Genomic DNA, 23,551 nt, shown 5'->3' on the forward strand with positions numbered 1-23,551 from the left:
ATTTACTTTCTGATCACTGATAAAGTGTTGGCCAACACAAGGCATACTACTATAGCAAAATCCATCTAGTGAGTCCACTAGAATTACTACATTAAAAATAGAATTAACTGATATTATACAAGAGTGGAGATGCCACTGGTATTTTGAGAGTTATCAACCCAGATTAATACTCATCTCCTGATAAATAATGGCACAATATGACATATAGAATATGCCAGAAATCATGTTGCAGATTAGCCAGTGTTCCCAGAGGTGAATGGTTCTAGACACCAACCAGTGCTTCAGGCTAGAAACACTATGGTAAATGGACCTTTTCACCACAAAGCAGGTAACGTGCCCTTTTAATTCAGCAGCTAGCACATGAATGGCACTGACAAACTGGGATCCTGGAGAAGCACTGACATGTGATGAGTCTGAAAACAGCTTTTTTCCCTAACCTCAGGGTTAATTAATTTAACAGCATTTATTTTCAAATTTTAATTAGTGGAGATAATATTACAGCTTCTAACTCTAATGGACTTCAGCTGCACACTGCCAATGCCTACTAGGACTCTGCTCACTGCACTAGCCTGGAGACGAGAAGACTGACTAGTACTTACTAGTGGATGAATCGTGCTCTGTGGGAGGATCTCGACAGAATCCTAGAATGTGAAAAATAGGTGTAAGCACTACACATTGAAACAAGTTTCCTCATTGTTATTACACATACACGGAAAGACTAAATCATCTAAATCAGCCACTGAATGCATCATCAACATTAAAACAGCGTTAGAGGGAAAGAGCTCTACAGCTGCCTAGGTACAGTACATTCCTCTAATGCTCAATTATGAAATGAGATGGTTGGGTTGCAGCAGTATGCTCACTATCATAAAAGCTACTGTGGGCATTCTGTATTTAAGTCTTACGGTTCAGCACATGGAAGTGACGTATTTTAGAAATACAATATATTCTGTGTTGTATAAATCCATCACCAGAGCTGTAGCTCTCACTGCACATCACGTGAGGACCAAATCAATGAATGAGCTTAACATTTAATTTGTCAGTGTGGGTATAGCTGTGGTTGTTGCTCTTTCATTTTTGCAAAGTCTTCGTTTCCTACAGGTCACCTGAAAGTGTTTTGTGGCTCATGGTGATGACTGCAATAAGTGACCTGTCCTTCAGAGGCAGAGGGATCAGCCCAGAGTTTCCCACACCTGTGGGAAGCCCAGCGACTGGGGCAGGCGCTTCCAGGCTGGGGCGATGCTGCAGCGAGAGCAGGCACTCTGCTCTGCAGCAGACACGAGAGCACTGTGCACCACAGCTCGTCTGAGCTCCCGTCAGTCGGACCAGCACACACCCTAGACTTGCCCCTGAAACAGATATAAAAGTGGCCGGTACACTGCAGCTTTACAGTTACCTGGACCCAGACAGCAGTCGCGGCTTGCCGTGACTATAATGCCTGCTATGGAATATAGGAGTTTTATACCCTGCTAAATATGTTTTCCTTCCATTATTGATTCAAGCATCTTGCTCATGAAATTCAGTGATCTACAGCAATTCAGTGAGCCTTCCAGTCTCATTGAGTACTTCCCTTTCAGCCCTACCAATACCAGTATCTTGGGGTTTGTTGGAGTGAAAAGCTTACGTTAAGCATTTGGCCTCCCAGGGATGGGGATTACATACAGGCAAGAATCGAGGGAAATTTGATTCTTTCTCCCCACCTACCTCTCTGCCTGCTGTCTACCATGTTTGCAAACCGTATTAGCTCCTGCTGCTTGCGATTCCAGAAACAGTTCCCTTTCTCTTTCGGGCTCGTTCCAGCCACATCTGTCTACTGCTATAATCTCATTTTGCAGGATGCTACATCTCTTATTAGCTTTTAATTGTGGTAACACACAGCTAAGCATCTTAAAAAGCACATCAGAAACTGTTTGACAGCTAGAAAATATTCTTCAGGATAGAAGCATCATTCCTAACATTTGGATATTTGTCTCTGCTTGCACTAGAAAATTACCTTAAATACAGGAAAAACACCTGTATTTTTAGAGGGAAGCTCCCATTCTTCTCAATGGGAAAATAATTTTGGAGTGAATTTAGTATACACTGTTGCTCTGAAGAGCAAACTGAAATTTTAATTCTAGTTTAATCTAACTTTATAAAAATAATACAGGAGTTCATGTTTTGCTGGTTTCCATGAAAAGGCAGTGTACAATTTTGCTTTTTTTAATCTCAGGTTTTAAGACATACGATTACAAGTTTTATATTCTAAAATAATTGTTACATACATTGCTAAGGGAAATCTATCTACATTCTTCCTTTTGAAGCTGAGTAGTCTACTGGGTGAGCAAACAAAAGTGTTTAAAGATCAGCACTTTATACATTTTTAGCAAAACCAGGGTAAACATTCAGTAGCTGTGATTTACCATTCCATTTTTTTATGCAGCAGCAAAAACGCAGCTTAGAGGAATTAGCTCGTCAGTAAATCATCTCCCACCGTACTGACAGCTGGAGATGTGAAGTGTATCAGTATCTCCCCTTCTGTACGTGCATACAACTTGTTCACCATCCGCTTCAGGAAATAAGACCCTGCTCGTGAGCAGGCTGCCATCCCCTGGGTGCCGCCTTTGCCCATCCCTCCCTGGACAGCCTGCGCCACTCTTCAGCCATCGCCCCAGGTCCGCCCCGACACCCAAAGCCCCGCCAGGCCAGCACACCCACGGCAGCCACCCTTCCACCGCTACCCAACAGCAAGCAGGAGCATGCGCTCACAAGAGATCACAGCCAGGCCCAAAGCTGGAGTGTACACGCTTCATCAGTGAGCCACTTAAAAACAAATCATCGCTGAAGCCAAGGAGCTATTGCTTGCGCTCCCTCCTGAAAGCCTCGACGTGCTAAAGCACAAAACAAGCACTACAGAAAGCCAGTGATTTCAATGGGCAGCAAATCAAATTAAAAGAAGTCAGGCAATGTTTCATTTGAGGGGCAATTCAGGCTGATGCTAGTCTTGTGTGTGGGTGAGGAAAGAGATTCAGTACTTCATGGTATCTGCCGGGGATCCACGTGAGCCTTCCAGCTACCCGACCTGTAGCATGCTCATCTGCAAAGCTTCTCAGTGCAGGGAGAGTGTGCTTCACTTGATTAGAGTCACAACAAACATTAACATGCTTTTGAAGTTGTAGCTTAATTTTTAATCCCTAGGATAAAAAAAACCCAAGAGCTTGTATTCCTGTTGCTCTGCAGGTGGACACTTGCAGCACCCATACAGCTCAACAATCCTTGGGAAGGCATCGCTCCGTGCTATCATGAGGACTGCTCCCTCTCTACGAGGCCATGGCATTAATGGGACATGACCCATGGGTCAGTCTTTGAGGCTTCAGACCAGCCAGCCAAGGCAGGACAAGACACAGGCATGGCAATTTACTATACATACACCCTCAAGAATATACAGTCATACTTTTTCTCGACAATATTCTCTGCTTTAAACAAGGAACAGAACAAGTCGCTGCAGAGAAGTGGCATAGTTTCAGTTCAGACATCTCCACTGAATTAATAAAATGTAGAAAAAAATCCACGAAACAGAGTGGCAGATAAGCACCCAGCAGCTCTGCCCGCTTCCAGCAGTGATTTAGCCTGCCCGCGCTGACTCCACTCCTGCAGCACTTTGCCAAGGTTGCAGCGCGAGGTGGACGACTCCTGCGTCCCTTTGCAGGGCTCTGCAGGGCAGAAGCAGAGCAGAAGCCCACCACAGCCCACATCTGTTCTGATGTTATTTCTCTGGCAACTGTCTCAACAACACTTGACATCTTCATGCTTACAAACCAGAGACTCTTGAGTTCTTGCCTCATATGTTAATTAGAAATTAATCACTCTAAAAATCAGAAGAACACTCCCACCTAGGCACTCCCTGCTGTTCATCACTGTCACGTTCCACAGATGGCCGTGTTCTGCTTGGCCAGCGGTGTGGGGTAAGCCTTGTCATTTGAGCGCGAGCCTACTGCACCCCCACCCCAACCACAAACCGTGTCCAAACTTGAGAACATCTTACTCTACTAAAGAAAGAAAATAATCCCAGCGTGACCTGATCTTTAGTGGACTGAAGAAGATGAGACTGGCTCTAGCACTGCCCTGGTGCTCTGGAGAGGGCCAAGCTGCGGAAGGCAAGCCTGGGAACACCTACAGTGGAGCTTCCAGCACACATCGGTCAGCTCCACTCCACATCTCACTTAAGCTTAGTTCATGCAAACCCTCCATTTTTAGGCTATGGATACTTAAGTGGATACAAACTTCCTAGATCTAGGAGAAAGATGGGTATATGTGTTATGGCTTACCCCTAGCAGTTTATCATTTTGAGCTACAGGGCGTTATCCTCATTACTGACAAACAGGACAACTTCTATATGAAAAAGTTTCAAAATTCCTAATAATCAAGGCTCTACCCAAAAAGCAGTAGCTCAAAAAGAGTCTAAGAAAGAAGTTTCAACATCATTTTAGACCAGACTAGTGCTGAACTAAAAAAAAAACAACTCAAAGACACCACCAGCTCCATAAGAAAGCTGCAGAGCTGGAATAGCACCCTGTCAGAGCAACAGCCCACAGTAATGACACTCTTGACAGCAGAGCTGAAGCTGTTTAAATTCATACACTTACAGAATGACAAGTAACTCTGTACCTTCACTGACTATGAAAAAAGGAGGTTTTTTTTAAAAAACATTTTAAATATCCAGCTGGATTTCTCATTAAGTAGGGTAAGCCATTACAGTAAGTCTCTAAAAAAAAAATTAAATTTCCAAACAGTTAGGTGTGAGCATGCAGTTTTATGCTCTGGTTATTTCTACATATAGCTCATTTTACTTTTTTTTTTTAGAGATGTACTTGCAGTTATTCCACATGGCCAATTTGTGGCTCAACTGCATTCCGATTATTTCTGATTTTCAGTGTTCATCCAAGGCTGCCATGAAACATTTTACCAAACAGCACAGTACACCATTGTACCTAACCTCTTTTGCAATGGAGGAGTCATAAATTTACTTCAAGACAGCTTTAGATTCAAGGTCATTTCAAAGCTTTTAATTACTAACCAGGATTTTGAGATTTTGTCCTCGCATTTAAGAGTGGCTGGCAATCTCATTCATTATTAACTGTTACACACATGCGTTGCAGACAAACCATTTTTAATACTTTAGGCAACCGTAGCAGGGCTTGCTGGCTCACCTCGGCACCTGCCAGCTACATCCACAGCTCTGAGACTTGATACGCTCAATAAACCACCCCAGCGTGTCATTTAAAGATTCATATTAAACACCAGGATTTGACAAACTTAAAAAAAATGAATTGAGTATTTCTGATGCAGCGTTTCTCAAGTTTTAAGGGTTAGAAATGCTCCTTCTCGGCAGATATAGGATGCACTGGAACAGTAACTGTTATTCCTAAGGTGTTTTGCAGAAGATGCTATATGCCAGGAAAATGCATTTAATGTTTGACACAAGTCACTAAAGTCTTGGCTCATCTTTTCCATGAAGACAGCACAGAGGAGGCTGGCCGTTCCCCGCCAGCCCCACGGGCAGTGCCTGTTGAGGTAGGCTGCCCGTGGTTAAAGCCCGGCTGGGGCTCCCGCGCTGCTGTCCCCAGGCACTGGGGACCCCGAGAAGCCTCTGCCCCCCCTGCCCACCCTCCAGCCCTGCCCCGAGGAGCAGCGGCCGCCAGCCCAGCTCTCCCAGCCAGAGGTGAAGCCCTGCGATGGAGCGGGTGCACAAAAGGCTCTTGCCACGGAGGCTTTTGGCCTCCCACAACCCGGGGAAAGCTGGCACTTTCCTGAGCATATTTGCAGAGGAGTGAAGTGCTAGACTTTTTAAAGCTACAACATTTGTTTCAAGTTTCTGTAGCTATTGAAATAAAAAAGGAAAACAGACACAGCACTCAAACGACACAGCCAAGTCTGAGTCAAACCCTCCGACTACGCACACATTAAAGCGGAACGCAGCACCAGAACCGGCACCCAGAAGCACCTCTGCCAGCCAGCAGCCGACCCAGCGTTAGCACTGCCTCTGCAATTACCCGAGCCACGCTTAGATCAGGCATCGCAGAGCAACACTAAGCCAGAGCTCATTAGGGCCATTAGCTCAGTGCCTCTGATTTCCTACAAGGCATGCAAGAAATGTTTTCCTGGTGAAGGAATTCTAGCAATCTACTTGCCAATGATTGTAACTATTACGGCATTTCTTATGTAACAGCTATTGCATAGGTTTCCATAGAAAGAACGAAGTTAAACAACTCTCTTGTTCCAATTTATAGCATCGTACTAGAAAATAAGAACTCAAATAACCCCTATCCACTTGGTACAATAAAATTTCCTACAGATGTTGACAAGTACTATTTACTTATTATTGGGCAACCTATATTTCTATATCTTTTTTTAACATAAGTTAAAGATAGAAAAAGAGGACAAGCATCCAGAGGTGCATTTCTTCTGCAGTATCAGTTTGCAATACAAGCTATTTCAAACTTAAGTTGTTTCATAAAGAAAGTGCAAAACTAAAATTCTGATCCTCTAGAGAAAAATACCATGCTGCTGTACTTGCCGCTTACAGAACACAGAGGTTTGGGAACAGGAGACAAAACCTTCACCTAGCAGCTACAGAAAGGTAAAGAAAAAACCTCAAAGCAAAACATAGCTCAACTTCATTGCTGGAAACAAAATCTTTAGTTCAAGCTTAGGTTGCCTATACAACACTAAACCCTTTTCTTCGCCAATTGTCTTTTACAAAAGACGGAGTCCTTTACACCGAGGGTGTAAGTTACTACTTGTGAATAAGCACAAACACAACACTTACTCTGTCAACATGAAGGAACATTTTTGGTAGGGCCAGCAATCCCCGTTTCCCACATTGTGTGATTGATTACGCTCTACCCCTTAGAAGAGTTGATTGGTTTCCTGGTGCCAGGAAAATGATTGATGAATATTTCAAGACATGGGCCTCGCTTCCCACTGGGTGTCCTTTTCACATGTCTCCAATGGGCCTGGGGATTTTTTCAAGACTAGGAAGTGTCATTTTTATGGATATCATCCTGTGATAGGGACAGCTCACTGAGCAGAGGCACTATGTAAATCAGAGTGAAATACTAAAGGTCAGCTCAAGTGTTGAGGTGGCAGACCCATGCAGTACGTATCAGGTAAGCAGGAAAATAGAAGTGGGCAAAGAAAAGCTTCAGAAAGCCAGCAAGCAAAGCAGGAGGCACTGAGTAGCTACACTGTTAGCTTGCTACTGCAAATCGGTAGTAGCAAGCTATTACACAACACCGGCACCAAATGCGTGCTTCCTCGGTTTTCTTCCATTTTGTAAAACACTGCAACAGGCCCGTCAGACCCATTCTGGTGGGAGCTGGGGTTTCTTCTCTTTTTAGACACACACACACTTTCAAGAAAAAACAACCTTTAAAGCTCAGAAGAGCGTTCTGGCTGGCAAGCACCAACTAAGAATTTCTAATGAAGCCGCAATGATGAGGCTAAGCTATGATTTCCCATTTTGCACACTGGATGAGTGTCAGAGTTTTATGAATCTTCAAACCCATCTCCAAGCATCTTATAGTTAGCACAGACTTTTCATTTAAAATCAGATGATGCAATTAATAGAATACCAGTTAGTTTTTATGGGTGTTCAAGAAAGTTGATTAATCTGACACCACAAAAGAGTGACCCAAATCAGTGTTTCATCACAAGACTGCAAACCGCAGGAGCGGATCACAAAACCACAGAGCTCTACCACAACAGCTATAATTTCAAGTAGTTCATACAATACTACCAGGAAAAGCTCTTCCTGCTACCAGTTCTAGCTTTGCGGCTGTGTAGAAAAGACTCAAGCCTTCATGACCATTATACAGGTGCTTTAAGCAAATATGTCAGTGCGCTAACAAACTGGTATGGAACTGCAGCAGCAAAGTACAGCTCAGTTGTACTGGTCAGGGAGAAAGAACCCTTCCCAGCCCCTGCCAAAGAATACCACCTTGACAGAACCTGCTTGGAAGAAGCTGGATGCTAGTCTGTGTCTGGAATTAATCCACCCCCCAAAAATACCCTTGGTGTATATCAGCACACAGAAACCATCTCAACAAATCTGGGATACTCCCACAAGTAAGGTATAGTCATATGCAAAGATCATCAAAACCAAATTCTTTTAGTACCCAAACCACTCTGTCAACACAGGCTGAGCAAAGTGACCCCAACCCCTGCTGAGCTGACACCCTGATCTAACTCTGGGAAAAGCCTACCTTAAATCAAGCCCTGAGCTTACATGCTACTGCAAAATAAGCCAAGATCTCAGCTGGACTGGAACTCTCCTTAAACCAAAGCCCCAGTAACCAAGAATGCCATAGTACATTAAGTTATTTGCAGCTAAGAATAATCACTACTTGTGATCCACAGAAAGGGCATTTCTTGTTGATAGAACAGGCACAGGATAGAGACTCTTCTGGCAAAAGCACACACAAGACATCTGAAGTAACAATACACTTAGGAATAATTCTTAGCAAGTATTGCCAAACAACAAAAAAGTCAAGTTACAGCTGTGAGACTGAATGAAGAGATTTTTGGAGGACAAGTTGGTGTTTGGCAGAACTTTCAGACACCAAAAGTTCTTTTCAATTTTTTTTACTACAACCATGACAGCCATCATTTAATCACTTGGCTTCATGATCTGAGGGCTCTAAAACAATTCCCACAGATAAACCCTGTGCTTCTCAGAGGTGCCAGAGTCAGCATCAACTAAATAAAATAGACCCTAACATTTCCAGGAGCACTGTGCTCCTTTACAGTTTCAGAAGGAGTACACCCGCTAACTGGTTAGTTAATGGTGCAGAGCATCCACCGCGCTGACCTGAGCACAACGGACACCTTTAGAAACATGCACCACCACTGCAATTCATATCTCCTGCTGGAATAGCTGGTGTGGTTTTAGATGGCAAGAGAATTTTGAGATTTAGTCCCAAGAGCTTCACAATTCCAGTTACATTTCCATGAAAAATACTCAAGGTTCCCATCAAGTTTCAACTGAGAGGTATTTCCAGACAAGGACATCACAGCAGTTTGTAGTCAGCCTGGCATTAGAGCCTTGCTGAATTATCAGGTTTTTTCCTGATGCATCCACAGAGGGAAAACGCGCTTAAAGAGATGAATCCTTCACACTGACCAGACATCTCTCTCAGTTTAAATTTCACCACCTATACAAGCCTATAACTGGGACGATTAGGCAACGGGAGGTAGACATGTAACTTATGCTCTCTGAAGGACGCAGGGTCCACCCTTTGTAAATGAAACCTCCTTATCAAAGAGCTGGAGTAGAATTAAGATACTCCAGACATATACTGCTCTCAAGATAAGTTATTGGTAATCATTTACCAATAAAGAACTTCACTGAAGCTAGCCTATCGGTGGTGTATTTCCTCTTTCTAACAAAACCTGTACAGAATCATTTTTATCAACATATAAAATCTGTAAGTCTTCTAATTAGGTAATTAGAACTGTAATAATTAAGACTAAAGCTAAAACTCGAAGGGTCCTCTTGTCCCCCAACTTCCCTTTCTCAATTAACTCTGCAAAGTGATAACCACTGTGGCTTAAAGGCTAAAAGAAGGAAAGGATCAAAAGGCTAGTTTAATACAGCTGGAGGGAAAGAATGCATTTCAGCTCACCAGCAACCATCTGATGAAACCCTGGGCCAATTCTTTATGTAAATGACTTCATTAGAATTACCAGATTACACTGCTGAAGGCTTTATTTAAATAGGCAGTTTATCAACAGGATAAACTGTGCTCCCAGAGAATGCTAGTGTAAATGCATTTGTTCAAAGCTGCCTCCATGTAAGAGTTGAACAGTAATTTAATAAACCGCTTGCACATTCCCCCCCCACCAAAAAACAGGTATCACAAACGGCTTGCCAGAGACAGGACAGAAAGATGACTATTGCTTCCCAACAATCAAGAAATAGTCTCCTAGATAGAAAAGTTCCCTCACTTTCTATAATACACTATCTTTATACACTATCTTTATACCATTTTATAGCAAAGCAGGGGAAAAATCCTATTGTTGCAGTATCACATCACACACTGCATTGGCTGAACATACATTGCTAGTCCTGTTTTTAGTACAAAGAGGCATGCATAAACCCATTTTCCTGATTAATGATCTACAGAAGCCATCAATACCAAACTCCAACTTTACACCGAGAGGTATTTTTCCATCTTACCATCAAATCATAACAAAGGAATTAAGTTCTTCCTAAATTACAAGTCTTATTTCCCGTCACAGACCCGAGCTCAGAATTCTATTACTTATTACTGTCTATTATTATTTACAAAAGCAAGAGCCATCCACATTCAACAAGCCAATACTGAGTCAAAATAACACTGTAGCTTCTTGTTTATTCAGAGACATTTGACTTTAGCAGCATTGCCATTCGACAACTCAATTTGTTTTTCTTCCTAAATCTTCAAAGAAATGTTTATAGCAAGTAAACTAAGACCTAACTATATCAATGAAATAGTCTTTGTTAAGCAAAGGCTTATCTCATCAGATGCAAAGCAATCAAGCATAAAGAACCACTAAAAATGTCAGTGCGTGCCAGTAAAGTCTGAGCGCTGTGGAAGAGGGAAGGGATGCAAGCAATGGGATTTTTCTTTGAAAACTTTACATTCTCCGAGCTCTTACAACTTTCCTCTTCTCTCTGGTATGAAGTCCATCCAGATTAGTAATCTACCTATCTGAAACTGATAATTTTAAGGGAGCACAAAAACTCAAGTAGTTTCCTGATACCTAAATCCATCTTCCAAGACCATACTACACAACAAAGTGTCCAAAGTTACCTTTAATTCTAGATAACCACCTTTATCGCTATTTTAGTTAAAGCATAAAATAATTAAAACTGTAAAAGCCACCACGTTTCATTCACAGAGGAAAAATTGCCAACTGATGCTATAGGGAAACTGGTCTTAAATGGGACCCTCTTGAGAAATAATTGCTAGTAGTGCAGGAAAAATGAATGCCCTAATGGAATTATTTTTAAAAAGAATTAATTTTACTCATCGCCATTGATTTGCTTGATGACAAAATATGTTTCTTACATGGAAGGGGATGTACTCAAATTGGCAAGGGAAAACCATCATCTTATATTCTAAGAATGTCAAATGCCCCCTCAAATAATGAGGCTGTAATTTACCGTAACCGCTGAAATTAAATCATGTAACTGCATTTCAAAGTTATTCTGAGGCTTCTTTCACTGAAGACGCCAATAAACTTGCGGCAGTTTACTCGGGGTTAACACAGAAGCCACGTGCAGAGCTTAAGTTCATTAATGATTTTAACACAGCCACCAAGAATACAATCCTATTTTTTTATATATATATATATATATATATATCTGCTGTATATCTATATATCGTCATACAACTTTAACTGTTTCCATAAAGAGTGAAGATGCTGCACTTCAAGGTATCAAAAGTGCTATGAACCTTCCTTTAAAAGGGGAAATGTTAAAGACTCCTCCTTTGCCACTACCATTTGCAGATATTTTATAAGCCAAAGTAACAAGCCAATCTTTTCTGCTCCTCCCCTGGCTGCTGTAGGCTTTAGAAAGACTGAAGGTCAAGCAATGTCTCAACACCGTGCCAGTATTTCACATTTTTTTAAGGCAAAGTAGTAAAAAGTTGTTACATCACCCATTCAAAAGACTAACTGCAGCCACAGGTACAACGTCTATGACATGGAATAGCTAAGCAAGACACACAACTAATTCTTAAAACTAATCTGATGACTCAAGAGATTCGTGCGAAATCCACATTTCTGTGGGAAAACAGTTAACGCAGACAAAGCGTTAATATTGTTGCATTATTAAGGACACGAAAGGAACAGACGCTTCCAAAATTAAGTCAGAAAGTTCAAAAAGTATTAAGGATGGCAAGTATCGTCTAATTAAGAGAGGAATAAAATGTTTCTAGCAGCCTCAAAGGGACAGAATTCACATGACGTTTCAGGGTAATTATAGAAATACCCATTTCTGTAACTGCCAGCACTGTGTGTATTTCGGTAGCGCCGTATCTAGCCAACCCAGTGATGTTGCCTGATAAGAAGCCTCTTTTGTCTGAGCAAATCCTTTGTAGAAAAGGGTACCTTCGGATGGTAAAATGCAATCGTAAACCATAAAAATTGGCAGGGACATTCAAGTGCAGATGCGGTATCTGCATACTGGAAGTGTAAAAGCGTCCCAAATGGTGCCTATAAACACCCCTGTAAGCTCCCCGCCGCAGCCACCAGCGCACCCTCCAGCGAACAAGCGCCGGGCGCGCAACCGCCCGGGTGCCGGCGGGAGCGAAGGGCAGCGCCGGGCGAGCGGCCGCCGGGGGAGCGGGACACCGCCCGGCCGCGAACCGGCGACCGAACCGGAGCGCTGGAGCCCGGCAGAGCGGGGAGAGCCCTCGGCAGCATCGCGGCGACCGCGCCGCGCCCTGAGGCGGAGCGGACTCGGGCTTGCGGCGGTTCCGGGAGGTCGAGACGGAAAAAGCCACGCCGCTTCGGGAAAGAGGGCGAAGTACCAGGAAACACCTCGGCTGCGGAGGGGAACTCGCTACCAGCGGAGAAGCCCCGCGTGTCCCACGCCCGTCCCGCACCGCGGAGCCCCGCCGCTCTCCGCCAAGGCGCGGCCCGTCCCGCCGCGGCGCGGCCCGGGCGGCGGGGACCCTGACAGCGGGGAGCCGCGGCGGGCAGGGCGGGCAGCGCGCGCCGGCCGGCGCGGCCCTTTGTTGTGCCCCACGACCGCGGAAAGTTGCGGCCGCCGGGAGCCCCGCGGCCCCGCGACACGCGGGCGCTACCGGCCGCCGCGCCCGGCGGAGCGGCCGAGGGGCGGCAGGCGGAGCCCCCGGTACCGCCGGCACCGCGCCCCGCCGCGGTACCGGCCCGGCAGGGCCCGCGCCACACGGCCCCGGCCCCCGCCCCCCCCACCCCCACCCCCGAGGGGCGCCCGCGACCGCGCCGGACTCCGCGCTCCACTCACCGTTGCGGGGCGGCCCCTTGGCGGCGGCGCGGGGCTCCGGGAGCTCTGCGGGCGGCTCCAGCTCCATGGCGGCGCCGGGGCCGCGCCGGGCCGGGGCGCGGCGGGTCTCAGGGGCCCCGGCGGCCGCGCTGCCCCATGGCCGCTCCGGGCGCTGCTGACAGCCAGAGCCGCCGCTGCGGGCGCCGCGCTCGGGCCGGGCCGGGCCGGGCCGCCCCGCCCTCCCGCGGGGCACGACGGGAAGCGTAGTCCTCCCGCGCCGCCCGGATGTACCCGCGGGGGCCGCCCCGCCCCCGGCCGGCCCCGCCCCCCGGCCGGCGCGCGGCCGGGCTGTGCCGTGGGGCCGGTCCCTGCGCCCGCCCGCACCGCCCCGCTGGGCTCCGCGCCGCGGCCCGCCCCGAGAGCGGGGGCCGCGCCCGGCTCCCCTCCGGCTCGCCCGGGCCGGTGCACCGGGAGCGGCGAGGCGCTAGGGGGCACCCGCCGCCCGAGCCCGGAGCGCTGCTCGCGGCACCGGGCGGCCCCGGCGGGGCGCGGGCACCGGGCAGCCCGGGAGAGGGGGCACCGGGCAGCCGCGGGGAGGGCCCGGACGGACCCGCCCGGGGCACCCGCCTCGACAGAGGCGGGGATCGGCCAGCACCGCGCAGCCCGGGGAGGGAGCGGGCAGCCCCGGCACGGGGCACCGGGCGGCCCGCGGTGCCGGCCAGCCCCGTCCGGGCCAGCGGCCAGCCCCGGTACAGGGAAAGCCCGGACGGCCCCGGGGCGGGCGCCGGACAGCTCCGCCCGGGCGGGACCGCGCCGCCCCCGCCGCCGCGGCGCCGCTCCTGGGGCCGGTGCCGCCGCCGGGCCGGGCCGGGCCGGGGCGGGGCGGGCCGGGCAGGCGGGCGGGCGGCTCCTCCCCGCCGCCGGGCCGGGCCGGGCGGAGCGGGCGCTCGGTGCGGGCGCTCGGCGCCGCTCTCGCCATGCGGGCGCTGCTGCTCCCGGCGCTGCTGCTCCCGGCGCTGGCCGCGGCGCGCGGCGCCGCCACGGTAAGCACCGGCCGGACCGGCACCGGGACTGGGATCGGGACCGGGACTGGGATCGGGGCCGGGGGTGCGCCCGCCCGCCGTGCCCCCGCGGGTGCCCGGGAGCGGGCGGGTGCAGCCTCCCCTCCCTGCGGGGCCGGCGCCGTCGCGGCGGGCGGTGCCGGTCAGGAGGCCCCGGCGGCGGCAGCCGTCGCTGCTGTGCCCGGGCGGGCTCCCGGCGGCGTCCCAAGGCGGAGCGGGCGGGGACGCGGCCCGGCGGTGCCCCCCCCCCCCCCCGCCGCCTCCAGCCGCACCGACACGGGCAGGGCCGGCAGCGGGAGCAGCGGGCGGGGGTGCCCGAGCGCCCCGGCACCGCCGCGGGCAGAGCGGGCGGAGCGACCCGGCCCCGGGCTGGCACCGGCAGCGCAACCTGCGCCGGGGACCGGGGACCCGCGTCCCTGGGCCGGGGCTCCCCGCTCTGACGGGCAGCGACGGTGTTTCCCTGCAGGAACAGATTTTGGGGCGGCGGTGCCCCGGCGAGCGGCCCTCGGCCACCCGCCCGGCTCTGGCAGCGGCTGGGCCCCCGGGGAGCCGGGGGGGGGGGGGGGGGGCCGGCACAGCCCCCAGCGCCGAGCCCGGGCCGCCCCCGGGTCCGGAGCGTGGGACGTTCCCAGGGAAGGGCTGGTGCGGTTCCGGTGCTGGTGCTCCCTTCGCTGCGGGGGTTTCGGCGGAGGGAATGTTTCGGGCTGCGAGCGCGCCTGGTGGGTTGGAAGGTGCCCAAAGCCCGGCGCTGGGGTGCCGGGCTCTGCGGTTAGCGTCTGCCTGCCAGAAGGAACAGCCCGGACAAGACTTCCCCCGCGGAGGTGAGAGGAGCGCGGGAGCGGGACACGGCAGCGTGCGGGACGTGGGTCCGAGAGCCCTCGGTTCCAGCCCTCCCCACGGCTGCTCTCCCGTGGGGTCGGTGTCCGCAGCCGGGCCAGCCCAGGGACGTCGGGACCCAGCCCGGCGGGAAGGTGGTGGGAGCAGCCCCCGGGGAGGAAGGGTGCTGATGCCAGGATCACCAAAGCATTAAAAAGCCAAGATTTTCCGAGTCATTTGGTGGAACGAGATGAAAACACAGCTTTTGTTGGCAGCGGTCGGCTTGGGAGCGGTGTGCGGGGGAGCCCTGCGCTGGGCATCCCGGCAGGGTTTCAGGGGTGATGCTGTCTGAAGGACTCTGGGGACCCCCGCGGTGCCGTCGCCTCCTCCGTCCCTCCCTCTGCGCAGGTGCTGCCTGATGTGCGTGACGGTGTTTTTTCAGTTCTTGCCGTTTGGATGAGATCCCGTCGGTGGGCATTCGTGTGCCACGCAAGCGCTTCGCATGGTCGCGTCCCCGTGGCCGACGTGGGATGCCCGAGCAGCGCCAGCGCCTGGGGCCTGGCTGCCCGTCAGCCACAGCCCAGCTCTGCCAGCCCCGCTCTGCCTCAGCTCCCCGTGGTGCAGAACGTGTTTAAAGCGTTGTGCCAAGCCGGGGAGGAGGAGGAAGAGGAGGGTGACATGGTTTCCCTCCTGTGACGGGGACATGCCTTCCAGCAGCTGTGCGAGAGGCGCGCAGCACGGCAGCATGCTTATCAACACAGCGTGTTTTCCTCCGAGACAAGTCCTCTGGCAGCAATCAAAGGACAGCTTAAAAGCTGGCCAAGGTTCATTGTCAAAGGTCCCGCTTTCTCCAAATAACGGCACAAACTCTGTGCTCACATGGACGCTCTTGCAAGAGGTCCCAGAAACTAGGCAGCGCTGGGAAAATTACCCAGCTCGTAAAACTGGGAGTGAGGAAACCCTCAGCAAAGTGCAGGGATGCTCTCCCACGCCAGCCGTGGGTGCACAGACCCACCGTGGAGCTGGGGCCTGGCTCTGGAGGAGGGGCAGCACCCGCCTGCCCGCACCCTGGCCTGGGGTCTGCAGCGAGCGAGGGGATTTGGGGAAAGAACCACCCGGAGACCCCGCGGGGCTGCAGCAGCCCCCACAAAGGTTTCTTGGGGAGCTGTTACATTTTGTCCCTGAGCAGCTGGTGCAGCATGCTGGCCTTTGGCTGGGGCTGTCTCGTGCCCCCGTGTCCCAGCCCACCCACACGCGCCGGGGAGCACAGACTGTCCCCCGAATGGTCGAGGCACAGCTGGGTGCAGGCTGGCGGAGGACACCCACGGAGGTGTCACCCTGTGGCCGAGTCACCGAGGCAGGGTGACCCTCTCAGAATGGACCGCGCAGGGGCCTTTTTTTTAAGACTTCCTTGTTTATAGCCATTTCTGTATAAATAGAACATACGGTTCCTGTTTAAGGAAGCCGTTTAAAACGCAGAACGAGGTTTAATGTTACTACCCCGCACGAAGGCAGGCGCTGCCCCAGCTGCTGCGCAGCGAGGCACACGCAGCGCCCGGGAAGGGGCAGCCAGTCTCCCCCCGGTCCCCAGCGCCCGCTCGCACCTCGAGCCGAGGCGAGCGGATTTTTCTGTTGCTGAGCGGCCGCGAGACAAAAGCGGCTGCCGGGCCCCTGGGCCGCTGGCTGCTCGCCCGGCCGGCTGCCTGCCCGGCCGGCTGCCCGCGAGGCTGCACCCTGCCCCGGCCGGGGGCCGTTTGCTGGGACGCAGGAGGGAAACGCGTTGAACTGGGAGTCTTCGGGGAAGAGGTTGCCCCTTCGTGGCGCGGGGGAAGCTCCGTTTGCCGGGCCCCCCGTGCACTGCGCAGTGTAAACAGCCGCTGATAGGGCTGCTCTGGGCGCATTTGCCGCGCACGGCTCCAGCCTGCTCGCACCCCACCTCAGCGGGACACGCGGGGCCTCCGCGCCGGCCGTGCCTCCCACCGCAGCGCTGCCAAGGGCGGTGGGAGGGAACGCGCAGCCCGCAGCCGCCTGCTCCCACGGGAACGAGCTTCCAGCATAGGCAGCTGCAGCCCTTCCCTGCGTGGGATTGCAGCGTGTCCCCGGGTGTCGGGCTGTGCTGCGGTCGTGGTTGCTGCACCCGTGGTCGGTGATCGGGGTGTTGGTGGGAATGGGGGACCCCAGCCAGGTGCTCCCGTGGGGCTCCCGTGGGCACACCAGGACCTCACGCGGGGTTCCCACAGGGATGTGCGTGCGAACCAGGACCTGCTGCAGGGCTCCCACGGGGGTGCACGTGCGCACCGGGACCTCGTGCAGCGCCGTGCACACGGAGGGACAGAGCTCGTGGCCAGGACGGCAGCCCAGCTCGGGGGCCGGGGAGCTGCCCGGGTGTGCGCGGAGGGGCCGGCAGCTCGCCGCCGGGCTGTGAATCGTCCTGCCTGTTTGCACAAGCGCCGGGATTGCCATGGGGAGGTCAGGGGGCCCAGGGAGGTGCGAGAGCCTGGAGAGGTGGTGTTTGGGGAGGGGGTCCCGCTCCCTGCCCGCTGCTCCCTGCTGAGAGCTTGATTAGATCCTGTTCGATTTACAGCCCTCTGGGCCGCCTGGTGTTTTCCTCCCAGCCAGCGGGACCTTCCTTTCCCTTTGAAAGAGAGAGGCTTTTTTGAAATGCAAAATGCAGGAGGTTTTGCTGCAGTAGGAAGGGAAGCCCCTGGCCCCAGCTGTGGGGCTGGGGGCAGCTGGGGGTCCCTGTGGGCCGGCAGTGCCCGGGGAAAGCCGCTGCCCGGGGGCCGCCAGCGCGTCAGCCCGCTTGGGTGCGGGAAGGATGGTGCCTGCGCGGCCGTGGGTGCTGCCCGCTGGCAGGACGTCGGTCCTGTGGGCCTCTGCCCTTTCCCACGCCGCACTGTGCTCCGGGGGAGGATGGGAGAGCCAGAGCTAAACTCATTTCCCAGCTCTGCCACCGTTCTGTTTCCCAGGGTGAGTCAGAGTCCCTGCGGGCAGAGCCCTCTCCCTCCGGGGTCACCGCGCTGCCTCTCCCCTTTCTCCCGCTCTCCCGGGTGCTCGGAGCGGGCGCATCTCTGCACCCGGGGCACCCAGCGCGGCCTGGCCGTGCTCCCTGCCAGCCCAGACGTCCCCCACGGGTGCAGAGCCGGTGGCAGGGGGTGAGGGACGCAGCTCCCCATCCCGCCGGGCAGGCTGAGCCGCAGCCTTGTTCCCAAGCACAACGCGGCGGGGGGGAGAACGGTTCCTTATCTGCAGAAACCAGCCGAAAAGCACCCTGGGCTCCATAGCGTGAGTCAGGGCCATGTGCGGAAACAAGGGAGTCCTTGAGTGTGTGCCTCGGGCCATCGCGGGAGTCTGGAGGGGCCGAGCTCACCCCGAGGTGGCTGCGTGTCACCACGAACAACGGACCCTGTGTGGGCTCGGGGCTGTGGGCGTGGGGGGACGGAGGCGCTTCTGGGTCTCTTCGCCACCGTCCCTGCTCGCTCAGGTCTTGCTGGAGGCTGGGAAACAGCTACAGAAATGGGACCAAAGTACTTGGGGCACAAAACGCTCCGGTGGCCGCAGGGGCGAACGGCTGCCTGGGTTTCGTCACCGTCACCCAGGTGCAGGGCAGTGGGACAGGGTACTCTGAGCCAGACGACGCCCCACGCTCTTCGGGGCACGGCTGGCAGCCCCAGGGGCGGTGGGAGACCTCTGGGCATGCAGCAGAGAGGGAGTCGGCCGTGATGGCTTGCTGGGGTCGGCAAGGCCCTGTGGGACGCCCGGGCGGGACACCAGGCTCACCGGCTGCCCCACTGCTGCGTGTCCCCGCAGGCGCTGGGCGAGGCGGACCAGGTCCGGATGACCTCGGAGGGCTCCGACTGCCGCTGCAAGTGCATCCTGCGGCCGCTCAGCAAAGACGCCTGCAGCCGTGTCAGGAACGGCAGCATGCGGGTGGAGGACTTCTACACGGTGGAGACGGTGAGCTCGGGGGCCGACTGCAAGTGCTCCTGCACCGCCCCCCCCTCCTCGCTCAACCCCTGTGAGAATGAGTGGAAGATGGAGAAGCTGAAGAAGCAGGCGCCTGAGCTCTTCAAGGTATCTGCGGGCGTGGTGGGGCCGGGGGCTGGGGGCCGGGGGCCAGAGACCCCCTCCCCATGCACAGGAGCCCACGCTCCCCGTCCCTGCCCCGGCAGGCCCACAGGGCCATGGAGCAGTGCGGTTCCTGCCCTCCGGCCGTGAGCGGGGACGTGTGGGGACATCCTCAGCAGCTGCCCCTGCCCCAGCCCTGCCCCAGCCCTGCTCTCCCTCTGCAGCTGCAGTCCATGGTGGACCTGCTGGAGGGAACGCTCTACAGCATGGACCTGATGAAGGTGCACTCCTACATCAACAAGGTGGTGGCCCAGATGAACACGCTGGAGGAGGTGAGTGAGCTCTGGCAGGCGCCGTCCCCGCAGCGTGCCCTGCCTGGCTGCTCGGGACTGTCTGGGGGTGCCGTGGGCTCCCTGAGCAGGGCTCCACATCTCTCCTCTCCTCCAGACCATCAAGACCAACCTGAGCAGGGAGAATGACTTCATGAAGGAGAGCGTCCTGCACCTCACCGACCAGATGAGACGCTACGAGAACTACTCCGACATCATGATCAGCATCAAGAAGGAGATCTCCAACCTGGGCTACCAGCTGCTGCAGAAGGACGCTGCCGCCGTCCCCGAGAGCAAGGCACAGGTACCCCCCGGGGCCCCAGCCCCTCGCAGGCACGGCCGGTGCCGCTGGGCTTCTCCTGCTGCGGGTCAGAGCCGAGCTCCCCCAGGCTTGCGGCGGGTGCCGGCAGCTCCTGCGAGCGCATCAGAGTGCACCGCGCCGGCAGCCGACGGCTGGTGCCTGTGCCCGCTGTCCGGCACGGCGGCGGGAGGGGAGGGGAGAGGAGGGGAGGGGAGGGGAGGGGAGGGGAGGGGGTCTGACCAGGCTGTGCCCCCCAGGACACGGCAGGCGGCCGAGAGAAGGAGGCGGGACGGTACCCCAGCACCCGCAAGGCGCTGGGGGACAGGGCAGCCCCCCGAGCACCCAAGGAGAAGCAGCTGAAGCCCGAGAAGCCGAAAAAGGATAACGCGAAGGCCAGGGGGGGGTCGCACCCTACGCCCAAGCCCAAGCCATCGGCGCATCAGCAAACCGTGGTCCGGGGCATCACTTACTACAAGGCCGGGCAGGCGGGGGCGGCGGAGGGGCCGGCCGGCAGCCGCGGTGAGTCCCCGGGACGGGGCAGGGGGCTGGGGGCTGGGGGCTGGGGGCACCTCCCGCTGTGGTGCTGCTCGGTGGGGCGGAGGGCCAGGGGCTGCTCCCGCCAACACACTGACCCCCCGGCTCGTCCCCCTGCAGAGAACCCCGCGAGGGGGGCGGCTGCGCCGGAGCGGCAGGAGGAGAGGGGCCCCCCGCCCCTCCCAGCCCAGGGGACCCCGGCCCAAGCCGTCATGCGGGCAGAGACCACCGCACCCAGCACCACGGCTGCGCCCAGCACCGCTCCGGCTCCCCGCACCACCACCCGCAGCCCCCCGCCCACCCTCCTCCGGCAAGGCGCGGACAGCACCGGGGGCCCCGAAACGCCAAACAGAGGTGGGTGAGCGGGGGGGCTGGGAGGGGGCACCCGCTCCCATGGTCCTGGCACCTGTGGCCAGGCTGGGCCAGCAATAGCCCTGCCGTGGCAAAGGGCTTCCCGGCCCCGGTGGAAGCAGGCTGCCCGGGGCAGGGGTAAGCCTTCCTCCTCCTCCTCCTCCTCCTCGGTACCCAGTGAAGGAGGTGGAGTGTGAAGGCACCATCGAGTCGGTGGAGCCCCCCACGGAGCACCACAGCTACGGGCGCAACGAGGGGGCCTGGATGAAGGACCCAGTGGCCAAGGATGACCGCATCTACGTCACCAACTACTACTACGGCAACAGCCTGGTGGAGTTCAGGAGCCTCGACAACTTCAAGCAGGGTGAGGGCTGGCGGCTGAGCGGGCGCAGGGGCCCCGGCTCCTCCTGGGTGGGTGCCCAGCGCCGTGCAACACCATGTGCCGGGCCCTGGGGTGGTGGGCAGCTGACGGGGACCTGCGCTGGGGAGCATCCATGGGGCAGCGAGGGGGACACAAGTCCCCTGCCGCTGCTGGCACGCTCGGGCCTTCATCCATGGGACCCCAGTGGTGTGAGGGGTCCCAACGCCTCTCCTGCCCACTCGCAGGCCGCTGGAGCAACCTCTACAAGCTGCCCTACAACTGGATCGGCACCGGGCACGTGGTGTACCAGGGGGCCTTTTACTACAACCGCGCCTTCACCAAGAACATCATCAAGTACGACCTGAAGGAGCGGTACGTGGCGAGCTGGGCACTGCTCCACGACGTGGTGTATGAGGACACAACGCCCTGGAAGTGGCGGGGCCACTCGGACATCGACTTCGCCGTGGATGAGAGCGGGCTCTGGGTCATCTACCCCTCTGTGGACTACGACTACTCACAGCAGGAGGTGATCGTCCTGAGCCGACTCGACCCTGGGGACCTCTCGGTGCGCCGGGAGACCACCTGGAAGACGGGGCTGAAGCGCAACGCCTACGGGAACTGCTTCATCATCTGCGGCATCCTCTATGCCGTGGACGCCTACAGCCAGAAGGAAGGGCAGATCTCCTACGCCTTCGACACGCACACGAACACGGAGGCAGAGCTCCGGCTGCCCTTCCTCAACCAGTACGCCTTCACCACGCAGGTCGACTACAACCCCAAGGAGAAGGTGCTCTATGCCTGGGACAACGGCCATCAGATGACCTATGGGCTCCACTTCGTGGTCTGAGCGCCCGGCCGGGTCCCAGCCACACCCCTGCACCCACCCTCTGCCCTGCCTGCCCGGGGCTCCCCGACGCAGCCTGGCCTGGCACCCCGGCTGGGCCAGGGCTGCGGCAAGAGCCCGGCTTCCACCCCACAGCCCTCCCCGCCCGCTGTGCCCCAGTCACCCGCACCGTGCCTGCTGCGTTGCGGGGCAGGGGGTGCAGGTAAGCGCAGCCCCCAGCAGACACCCCCACGACAACGTGGCCTCTGGGGCCGTGGGGCTGCCCCACGGCCGGCAGCTCGGCCGGCATCGCCTCCCCGGGGACGCGGGAGAGGAGTCCAGCCCCGCGTCCCTGCGGCACCGGGAGGCGGCTGGGTCTGTGCCGCCGGCGACACGGCAGCACCCGCCCCGTGCCACCGCACTGAGCACCCGCTCGCGCTGCACCCAGCCTGAGCACCGCTCCCCGCACGCCCCGCTGGACCCTGCGTGACCGCGACCGTCAGCTGCCAGCGGTGCGAGTGCCCTCACAGCCCGATGCCGGCTGCCCGGGCACCGTGCCCTCGCCGGCCCCCGAGCCCCGCGGGGCGGGCAGGGCCCCCTCGCTGCCGGGGCAGGAGGAGCAGCTGCCGATTGCTTTTTTAGGAGACGTGATTAAGATGCCTTTGCTTTTGCCGCTCATTAGCTTATTATTTAAATGCATTCACCGGAGCCACGCAGAGTCCCCTCTCCCGGCAGCGGGCGCAGAGCAGCCTGCCCACAGTGCCGGGGTGACCTGCCTGCACACCTGCCCGCACCCAGCACCGGGCAGGGAGGAGGCGCGCACGGCCGGGAGCCCGCGGCCCTCCTGCTCTCCGCCTAAGGCAGCGCGAGGGGCTGGGAGCGCTTGGCTTGGTTTTGGTCATTTTAGACGTGAACAGTATTAAAAAAATAACAGATGTGAAACAGGGCTGTGTGCGCTGTCGTTTCTCCCGAAGCCGGGCGGGGAGGAGCGGGCGGGGCGGGCGCTCGCCGTCCCCGTCCTGTGGCCAGGCGTGCCCAGGGCTTGCTTGGCACACGTGGCTGCTGTTCATCGCACGTCCGGCTGGCACGGCTCCTCGCAGCGCTCCCCACGCCGAGCCGGGGGAGGGCACCCCACGTCCCCCCGGCAGCCCCCGGCGGTGCCACGGCTGCGCCCGCGGGCCCCAGGCTGGGCGGTGCGGAGGCAGGCGAGTCCTGGGCGCAGACCGGGGGGGGGTCGGGCCCTGCTGGGTCCTGGGGGAAAGGGGGATTTGGCATTTCCAGGTCTGAGCTGCGGCCCGAGCAGCAGCAGCCGGGAGCTGAGCCCCGCTGCTGGGGAGAGCGGGAAAGGGAGAGGAGAGCAGCTGAGCGTGGGCACGGCGGCAGCAGCTGCCCTGGCTCTGCTGTGAAATGTGGCAAGCGTGGAGCTGCTGGGGGGCCCCGCGGGGGGAGAGCAGCCCCTTCCCGCTCCTGTCCGTGTGTGCCAGGGCAGCCACCGCTCGGCACCGGCGAGCCCTGCACGCTGGCCGGGTGTCCCGTCGGGCTGCGGCCGGGCTCCTCGTGCCGCAGAGCCAACACCGGGCAGCTGAGCCCGGTGTCCCAGGATGCCGGCACGGCTGAAATGTTTCCTACTGCAAAGACCCGAAGCTGGTCCCAGGCACGGGGCAGCCCGGCATCCCCTTCCCCGGCACCACGCCGTGCGCAGGCCCGGGTCCTGCTCCGGCTCACGAAGGCACCGACCATCCTTGCCTCTGCCCACGCCTCGGCCCCGAAATCCCCCGCGCCGACGGTGTGGTGCATCCCTCGCTTGGCCGCAAGTCCCCGCCACGAGAAAGGAGCTGGCTGACTTTTCCCCCCTCAGCTGGGTCCCTGCCAGGCTTTTATCTAGCGATCCCCAGCAAATCCCTGTCCAAACA

At 56.4% G+C, this 23,551-nt stretch overlaps 2 protein-coding genes across 6 annotated transcripts in view; one reads left to right on the top strand and one right to left on the bottom strand.

Moving 5' to 3' along the window:
* The window catches only part of NR6A1 (nuclear receptor subfamily 6 group A member 1), a 97,439-nt gene extending 84,111 nt beyond the window's left edge, over positions 1-13,328 (bottom strand). For 2 of the 4 annotated variants that reach the window (XM_075519960.1, XM_075519959.1), the window contains exons 1-2: positions 13,016-13,328; positions 600-641 (exon numbers count right to left, since the gene is read on the bottom strand). In XM_075519960.1, the coding sequence (XP_075376075.1) occupies positions 600-641; positions 13,016-13,082 (109 nt within the window). In that variant the 5' untranslated portion in view covers positions 13,083-13,328. The remainder of the gene's footprint in view (positions 1-599; positions 642-13,015) is intronic. The other 2 variants (XM_075519963.1, XM_075519961.1) reach the window with 1 other exon arrangement.
* A 33-nt stretch (positions 13,329-13,361) lies between these two features.
* On the top strand, positions 13,362-22,578 carry OLFML2A (olfactomedin like 2A). Of its 2 annotated transcripts, none has more exons than XM_075519958.1 (8): positions 13,362-14,037; positions 18,682-18,945; positions 19,164-19,271; positions 19,387-19,572; positions 19,827-20,088; positions 20,224-20,457; positions 20,633-20,818; positions 21,061-22,578. In XM_075519958.1, the coding sequence occupies exons 1-8, from the start codon at positions 13,972-13,974 to the stop codon at positions 21,660-21,662; spliced, it is 1,908 nt and encodes a 635-aa protein (XP_075376073.1). In that variant the 5' UTR covers positions 13,362-13,971; the 3' UTR covers positions 21,663-22,578. The 2 variants fall into 2 exon arrangements, with proteins under 2 accessions (XP_075376073.1, XP_075376072.1); XM_075519957.1 differs by lacking the exon at positions 13,362-14,037 and adding an exon at positions 14,665-17,841.
* The last annotated feature ends 973 nt before the right edge of the window (positions 22,579-23,551 follow it).

This window comes from Mycteria americana, chromosome 17, assembly GCF_035582795.1.
Source record: "Mycteria americana isolate JAX WOST 10 ecotype Jacksonville Zoo and Gardens chromosome 17, USCA_MyAme_1.0, whole genome shotgun sequence".
Taxonomy (NCBI): Eukaryota; Metazoa; Chordata; class Aves; order Ciconiiformes; family Ciconiidae; genus Mycteria; species Mycteria americana.